The sequence below is a fragment of the Schistocerca cancellata genome, chromosome 6, assembly GCF_023864275.1.
Source record: "Schistocerca cancellata isolate TAMUIC-IGC-003103 chromosome 6, iqSchCanc2.1, whole genome shotgun sequence".
In the NCBI taxonomy this organism is placed as follows: Eukaryota; Metazoa; Arthropoda; class Insecta; order Orthoptera; family Acrididae; genus Schistocerca; species Schistocerca cancellata.
The window spans coordinates 319424227-319433690 of NC_064631.1; the positions used below are offsets into that span (position 1 = coordinate 319424227).

Sequence of the window (9464 nt, forward strand, 5' to 3'; positions counted from 1 at the left end):
GTTACCAGGCGTGTTAAACATAATTCTATAGAACTTATCGGTTTGAAATTCTACAGAATTACATCAGGTATACGAGAACTAGGTTGAAAAGGAGGATCTTAAAATGGCATATCACTAGGAATTTTCCGTGTAAAACCCTAGCGGCTGTAGAGTGAACTGTCCATGGTATTTACAAGTGAAACCGGATTTAACATTTATGTCGAAGACAGTGCTACACTGGTAAGCGTTTTGCGAAATGTTACTTTTCCGTCATTCCCGCATCAGTCATGTTTCCATGGTGAAGTTTCGGCTATCTTGTATGTAGCATTGATTATTTTCTTTTAAGAATATAAGATGTGCCAATGCCCTTGCCGCAGTGGTAACACCAGTTACCGTCAGATCACTGAAGTTAAACCCTGTCAGGCTTGACCAGCACTTGGATGGGTGACCGACCAGTCTACGGAGCAGCTGTTGGCATGCGGGTTGCACTCAGCTCTTGTGAGGCAAATTGAGGAACTACTTCACTGAGAGATAGCGACTGAGATGATGGAAATGAGCGTTTGGTGTCATTGGCCGGGAGGCCCCTTATGGGGCAGGTCCGGCCGCCTTGGTGCAGGTCTGATTATATTCGGCGCCACATTGGGCGACCTGCGCGCCGGATGAGGATGAAATGATGATAAAGACAACACTCGTATGAAGAAAACTGACAGCGGCCGGGAGAGCGGTGTTCTGATCGCATGCTCCTCCGTATCCGCATCCAGTGACGCCTATCGTTCCCTCCGGACGGGGGAGACAATATACACCCCTGGAAATGGAAAAAAGAACACATTGACACCGGTGTGTCAGACCCACCATACTTGCTCCGGACACTGCGAGAGGGCTGTACAAGCAATGATCACACGCACGGCACAGCGGACACACCAGGAACCGCGGTGTTGGCCGTCAGATGGCGCTAGCTGCGCAGCATTTGTGCACCGCCGCCGTCAGTGTCAGCCAGTTTGCCGTGGCATACGGAGCTCCATCGCAGTCTTTAACACTGGTAGCATGCCGCGACAGCGTGGACGTGAACCGTATGTGCAGTTGACGGACTTTGAGCGAGGGCGTATAGTGGGCATGCGGGAGGCCGGGTGGACGTACCGCCGAATTGCTCAACACGTGGGGCGTGAGGTCTCCACAGTACATCGATGTTGTCGCCAGTGGTCGGCGGAAGGTGCACGTGCCCGTCGACCTGGGACCGGACCGCAGCGACGCACGGATGCACGCCAAGACCGTAGGATCCTACGCAGTGCCGTAGGGGACCGCACCGCCACTTCCCAGCAAATTAGGGACACTGTTGCTCCTGGGGTATCGGCGAGGACCATTCGCAACCGTCTCCATGAAGCTGGGCTACGGTCCCGCACACCGTTAGGCCGTCTTCCGCTCACGCCCCAACATCGTGCAGCCCGCCTCCAGTGGTGTCGCGACAGGCGTGAATGGAGGGACGAATGGAGACGTGTCGTCTTCAGCGATGAGAGTCGCTTCTGCCTTGGTGCCAATGATGGTCGTATGCGTGTTTGGCGCCGTGCAGGTGAGCGCCACAATCAGGACTGCATACGATCGAGGCACACAGGTCCAACACCCGGCATCATGGTGTGGGGAGCGATCTCCTACACTGGCCGTACACCACTGGTGATCGTCGAGGGGACACTGAATAGTGCACGGTACATCCAAACCGTCATCGAACCCATCGTTCTACCATTCCTAGACCGGCAAGGGAACTTGCTGTTCCAACAGGACAATGCACGTCCGCATGTATCCCGTGCCACCCAACGTGCTCTAGAAGGTGTAAGTCAACTACCCTGGCCAGCAAGATCTCCGGATCTGTCCCCCATTGAGCATGTTTGGGACTGGATGAAGCGTCGTCTCACGCGGTCTGCACGTCCAGCACGAACGCTGGTCCAACTGAGGCGCCAGGTGGAAATGGCATGGCAAGCCGTTCCACAGGACTACATCCAGCATCTCTACGATCGTCTCCATGGGAGAATAGCAGCCTGCATTGCTGCGAAAGGTGGATATACACTGTACTAGTGCCGACATTGTGCATGCTCTGTTGCCTGTGTCTCTGTGCCTGTGGTTCTGTCAGTGTGATCATGTGATGTATCTGACCCCAGGAAAGTTTCCCCTTCCTGGGACAATGAATTCACGGTGTTCTTATTTCAATTTCCAGGAGTGTAGGATGCTGGAGACACTCATCACAGTTTTTGAAACTATTATCTACACAATACTGAGGGAAGATAGAACAATTATCATAACAGCAGCTTTACGGTTAACACATCCAAAATTCTGACGAGAATAATTTACAACAGAACGGAAAATTAAGATTTGTTAGACTATGACCAATCTGATTTTATGAAAGATAAAGACTCGTGAGATACTGTTGTGGGTTGGCAGGAGAGCCAACACCGGGTACTGGAGGAAGCCGAAAGGCACGCGTTTTAGCTCACGCAGGCTGGCGTGAGGTCTGGAACAGGGCAAGGAAATTAGACTTTAGAAAAACGGACGTAGCTGGAGGAATACTTAACTTTAATCCATAAAAGATGAGCGTCGCTCTTGACGGTACATGACTCAGTATCAATAGTAACTGGTAATGGCGCCTTGCTAGTTCGTAGCAAATGACGTAGCTGAAGGCTATGCCAACTATCGTCTCGGCAAATGAGAGCGTATTTTGTCAGTAAACCATCGCTAGCAAAGACGGTTGTACAACTGGGGCGAGTGCTAGGAAGCCTCTCCAGACCTGCCGTGTGGCGGCGCTCGGTCTACAATCACTGATAGTGGCGACACGCGGGTCCGACGTATACTAACGGACCGCGGCCGATTTAAAGGCTACCACCTAGCAGGTGTGGTGTCTGGCGGTGACACCACAGATACAATTCTGATTCAGAGCTTGAAAATGCAAGCAAGATATAAGAAAAATAAAGGCACTCTCCTAGAATTTGTCAACACAGAAAAAAAGATCTACAATGTATAAGTGTTCCAAGTTATCAGAAAACTGCACAAAAACGGGCTTAATATGAAGGGAAAGACAGAAAATATATAGAATGTCTAAGAGCCAAGTAGGAATAATAAGAACGAATGACCAGCAGAGAAACTCGTGGAATGCTGACTGCGTTAGCTAGGATACAGTGTTTCTATTCTATCGCTGTACATACAGATCGAAGAAGCGTGGAAGGATTTGAAGGAAAGCTTTCGAAATACGATGAAAATTTATGGTAAAAAGATATCAACGACAACACTAATGACATTGCCATCCTCTGAGAAAACGAGGAAGAATTTCAGGAGCTGTTGAATGTAATGAACAGTCTAAAGCATATAGACTATTAACTGAGAATAAACTAAACTAAATAAAGATAAAAAGGAAGGCAGGTTGTCGTAGTTTTCAAGTAATAAACCAAACCCGTAAGATGCAGATTACGACAGGCGTGGACAGCTTGGTTCGCCGGAAGGATACTGCTAGTAGCAAAGAAACGCTCTAACATGAAGGAAATTTCTGCAAAGCTGCATCTGGAACACAACTGTTATGAAAAGGAATCCTGAATTGGGGGAAACCCTAAAAAGAAAAGAATCATGGTCGTTAAGATGTGTTGTATCCATGTTTCCGAAAATTAAGTGGGCCAATGAACCAAGAAATGAGTAATTCTCCTCATAACAGGCGCGGAAAGTAATATGTCTGAAAGTACTAACAAGGTGAACGTTCAGGATAAGAGGACTTCAAGGGTAATAGAGTGAGCAGTACAGTGTTAAAATTATATGGGAATAGAGAGAATGGAATATGTGAAAAGCGTGGAATTCTCGCAAGGTATCGAAGATATCTTGAATGAAGTTAGGAAGGTAGATACTGGCGGAAGTTATGATGTGAGTGTCTGCATAGTTCATTTGGTAGAGCATTTGATCGAGAAAGGCAAAGATTTTGTGTTAAATTTCCGGTCTGACACAGTTTTAAACGTTTGAAATATTGCTATTTTTATACAAACTACTGAGGCCAGAAAATTGCACTATATATTTCATACGATATTTTATCACACATTTCCATCACATTCTTCTGGCTATAGTAGACGGTACCATATTATACAATGCTGTAAGAACGCTTAGGCATCCGTCAAGGTATGTAACACTACACTACTGTCCCGGCGTCCATTGATATGATGAATTTTTATTCGTTACGTTTTAGGAAGTAAGCAGGTACTGAGAGGTATGAATATTACAGAACTACCAGTTTAGTAACTCATGTCTGCAAAATACTTAAGGAATTGTTGACAGAAGAATGGAAAAACCTGGTAAGCCGACCTCGGGGAAGATCAGCTTGGATTGTGGAGAAATGTAGGCACATGCGAAGTAATACTGACCCTGCAACTTATCTTAGAACACAAAAAGAAGAGAATCGAAAGCCAAACCTACGTTTATAGTTCTCGTAGATTCGGAGAAAGCTTGTGACGATGTCGACTAGAATACACTCTCTGAAATTCTGAAGGTAATGGGAATAAAATACAGGAAACGAAGTATTATATACAGCTTGTACAGGAACCAAGCGTCGAGAAACATGAATGGGAAGCAGTGGTTGAGAAGGGAGTGAGATAGAGCCTGTCCGCAGTATTATTCAATTCAGCAAGGGGTAAAGGAGACCAAGGAACAATTTGGAGAAATAATTGAAGTTCAGAGAGAATAAATAAAAACTTCGAAGTTTGCCGATGACATTTTAATTCTGTGCGGGACAGCGAAGGATTTGCAAGTGCAGTTGAATGGAATGGACAGCGTCTTCAAAAGAGGATGTAAGATGGACGTCGACAAAAGCAAATCAAGGATAATGGAATATAGTCGAATTAAAACAGGGGATGTTGAGGGAAATAGATTAGAGAACGAGACACTAAAAGTAGTAGATGAGCTTTGCTATTTCGACTGCAAAATAACTGATGATGCCAGAATTAGAGAGTATATAAAATGAATACTGCCAATGGAAGGAAAAGTGTTTCTGAAGAAGAGAAATTTGTTAACATCGAGTATAGATAAGTAATCTTCTCTGAAGGAATTTGTGTGGAATGTAGCCTTGTATGGAAGTGGAAACGTGGACGATAAACAGTTCAGACAATAAGAGAATAGAAACTTTTGAAATGTGGTGAAGGGGCTTGTGCAGGATAGCGCAGCAGGAGGATTGCACAAGATCAGTCGTCAGACTGAAGACGTCAACAACAACAGCAACAACATTTGCAAGAGTGAAGACAGTGCTTAAGTTGCGTTGCCCCAGTAGTATTACATACCCTCATGACAGCCACTTATCGAAACGTTAGTTCAGCATTTTAAAACGAGATGCTGCCTGAGGGTAGAAGAATTTTATGGAAATTTACTCCAGAGATAAAAAAAAACTACGAATTTACATATTTTTCTTTATCGCTGCTTCATACTCTTGTTCCTCACCGGCTAGGGTAAGCTGACAACATTCACTCTTCAGCTGAACATTGTACAAAATAAATAACTTAATTTTTTCTTTAAGAAAACACTGAAGATGAAGTATTTTCTAAGATAATGATGATGTGCATTATTTCATGATGTATGAGAATGAGATGAGAGGGCTCCTATTAACTATGAGATAGGAATTTTGATGGGGATAAGATGTCTGCGGATGTTTTGTATTGAAAGATGTGCGTGAGTATGCAGAACGTATGGAAAGTGTAGGGTATGGGTATCAGATAGCGGCTGAGGTTGAAATGAAGTAGAAGTGAGATTGGAGATGATGAGAAAAGAAGGTTGTGAGGTTGTTGAGATGTGTGGGTTCCACAGGTTGTTGGGAAACACGGGAGGGAGGACAGAGAAATGTGGTTATTGGCCGTTGTAGCGTCACTGGATCTGAGAAAGTAGGATGTGGGATTGGGTAGGTCAGACTAGGTGCGACGAAGTGTGCCTGGTTTTGGGGATTGGTAGCTATGACGTTGAGGTGCAAGACAGATTGAGCTGTGAGGAAAATTTGACACACTTTAGTTTCTTGCATGTTCTGTGGATCAAATTTGCCGCAGCTTACTATGATGTGGGACGTGACAGTAGGTTAAGAAATACAGCACATTTTCCTTCCGAATCTACGGCTATATGCAGGCCACTTACACTATTCCTTCTTCCTTTTCTTTTTTATTTTTTCCTGATGTACATCGAAATTTTATGAGTGTGACACAACCAGATACATACTATCCATTCAGAAATTCGTCAATGATGTAGAAAAAAATTAAAATAGAAATGATTTCAATTTATCTTTAGTACTTTCGTTGTTATTCACAATGGAGGTGCTCAAATATTGGCATTCTTTGCTGTTTCTGTGCAAGTAAGTTGTGGACTGTGGAAGCTATTGTTTACCCAGTGTCATATTTAAAAACGCTACTATTATTTTTTAAACTGTACCTGATCCTTCACAACAAACTCTGTAAGAGGGTAAATGTATTTTGAGGCTCATCCTAGTACGCCAAATTTTTTTATACACTGCTTACGTGAAATTCGAGAAAGGACCCCTGTTATTATCTATACGTCAGTCACATTTCTGTGCAATTAATACTTTGTATCTTTGTGTCGAAATGCTCCAGAAAATTAATGCCCATATCACGTCCATTAATGAAAGTAAGCAAACTAATTTGCTAATGATTTTGTCATCAAAATCAGCAATTACACGCGAGCAAATATTTCTGATGTTAATTGTTTGAGATGATCTATAATATGTGATATTCGCTTCAAATTCTAATCAAAATGCATTCCTAGGAATTTGAACAATTAGTTTTAAGATTTCCTTTCCTCTGTGCTGTAGGTGTTACCGCTGAATATCTTATCTTGTACACATTCTTTTCTATATTAGTTGATATACCATTTACCGAACACATCGATAATACTTTTGAATATTTTGTTTATTGATCTTCTATTGTGGCTGGTATGGTGGACTCAGTTCTCTTATTTTAATGCATTCGCCAGAAATTTACATGAGAAATGATTTCCGAAAAACGAATACTAATGCAAAAACTTACACTGAGTCCTTACGTATTTATTCGAATACGTAAATGCGCCTATGTTATGCATGTATTGCATGGATGCTTGGCATCACATCGAAAACCAAAGTAATGTAAGGAAAACAGCCTGAAAATGAGCCAGTAAGGGAAAAGGAAAACTGGTACGCTAGTTTTACACAACTACGCTCTGGCCAGACGCAAATTTGCATCATCAACGTAAAACATTGCTTCTGCTCCACTAGTCCAAGATGAAAGGTCATTTATTCGTGGCAAGGACAGGAGTTGTCCCAGAATTGAACCCTGTGGGACATCGGAAGTAACTTTTTCCTACTCAGAAGAAGATTCATCACGTTCTTTTGCTTTCTATCAGGCAAATATTAAGCGACTCCATATCCGCATCCAGTAACGTCTATGCGCTGAGGATGACACGGCGGCCGGTCGGTATCGTTGGGCCTTCATGGCCTGTTCGGCAGGAGGAAATATTAAGTGAATCACTTACTTAGTGTACATCGAAAGTGATGAATTTCACCTTTCTTCAAAACAATGTTGTGATTTGCTCTGTCAAATGCCTTGGTCAGACCACAAAAGAAGGTCAGAGGTCTCTTCTTGCCAATCAGGTATTTCAATATATTATCAGTGAAATGGTAGGTGGTCGTTCTGGAATTCAGACTGTGACTGACTCAGAATTTGTCGGAGGATGTGAGGAAAAGGTGGATGTTTTTCAGGAGTGCTACGATGCGGCGGGCTGTGTCTTCAACTGTGGGAGTAGGATGGAGAGAGTTATGGTGGTCTGTCGCCCACTAGGACTGTCGCCCGCTAGGACGAGGACATTGGTTTCAAGTTTTGTTGAAAGACGTCTAACTTCGCACTTTTTAAAGTACGAAGTTTATCGCAAAGCCTGCTCAGCATGATTGTGGGATACAAGAATGGAGAGTGAAATGCTCTGCGTGACAACACAGCGGTGCCTACTCGCGGTTTCATATCGTATAGTAGTATTTGTAGACTCCGTGCCTAAGCAGTGGGTGAGTGGGATGTGGGGCTGCTGCAGCGCTGCGTATGCGGAGAGCGCCGAGGGCCCGGGGCGCGGCGCAGCGCGGCACGGCGCGGGACTCACCACGTCTATGATCTGCTGCAGCGTCAGGCCGAACTTGACTTCCAGCGGCTCCGACTCGTTGGCGACGGGCCTCTCCAGCGTGTTGTAGGCGCCCAGCAGCCGGTTCAGCAGCTTCTTCTCGTGGGGCCCCTGCTCCGAACCTGCAACCACAAGGCGACCTGCACTGCTCTGTCCACTCATAAGGGACACTAGCTTCAGGAATATTTCCTGAGTTATGTTCGATATCGTGGGAATAATTGTGCCCCACGACGATGCAATAATCTAGGACAGAAAGATGGTCCTCATAGGTCGTAATATCATCTGCCGTTTTTATTGCATTGCAGATCTACATTTCAGCTGAGAGTGTAGCTCTCATCAGTGCTATAAATACAAATAGTACAAGACTCAGACATAGAAACAGCAGCGAGCAGCACACTGATCAAATGCCACGTCACAGTTGTACGCAATTACAGTTCCACTGTTACATACCAGTATACACTGATAAGCCAAAACATTATGACAACTGTCAAACTGCCTATTGGCTCCTGTCTCGGGTTCTTCGGCCAACGTTCATCTAATGATGTTTTTGACGTTTCGCCAGCACGAGTGGCTGGCATTGTCAAAGCTTCACCCTCCACCGGCAATGGAGGGTGAAGCTTTGACAATGCCAGCCACTCGTGCTGGCGAAACGTCAGAACAATCATTAGATGAACGTCGGCCGAAGAACCCGAGTCAGAAGCCAATAGGCAGTTTGTCAACAAGTGGCCACGAAAGCCTTAACAATTTACAGAGTGGGAGCTCCCCAGTACCCTTGCACATTGCCCCGACACAGCTCCTGGGCCAGATCGGATCCACAGTCAGACGATAAAACATCTCTCGTCTGACTACAAGCAACATCTCCAAGTTGAATGCCAGCTGGTGACGCCTTGCGGGCAAGTGACGCGGTAACAAAAGTACGTAAACGGATGAGAGGAGTAGATATGAATGGGGCATCATCCTAGCAAAGATATAGGCTGAAAATGGGGAAATCCATTGACATGGTTAGGGCTTCCCGTCGGGCAGACCGTTCGCCGGGTGCCGGTCTTTCAATTTGAAGCCACTTCGGCGACATGCAGTCGATGAGGGTGAAAGGATGATGATGAGGACAGGACAAAACCCAGTCCCCGGGGGGGGGGGGGGGGGGGGAGAAAATGCCCAGACCCAGCCGGGATTGACTACCTGTCACGCTGACCATTCAGCTACCGGCGGCGGACATCCATTGAGATAAGAGACTTTGACAAAGTGCAAATTATTATTACGCAGAGCCTGTGAACGAGTATCTCGAAAACGACGAAGCTGGTCGAATATTCACGTGCTGCTGTCTTGAGTATCAACGGAAA

General features: G+C 45.0%; 1 protein-coding gene across 1 annotated transcript in view; it reads right to left on the minus strand.

The window, feature by feature from the left end:
• Positions 1 to 8286, minus strand: part of LOC126088309 (neuronal acetylcholine receptor subunit alpha-7-like) — a 336530-nt gene extending 328244 nt beyond the window's left edge. The window contains exon 1 of the mRNA XM_049906440.1: positions 8107 to 8286. Within this exon, the coding sequence (XP_049762397.1) occupies positions 8107 to 8286 (180 nt within the window). The remainder of the gene's footprint in view (positions 1 to 8106) is intronic.
• Positions 8287 to 9464: the final 1178 nt, after the last annotated feature.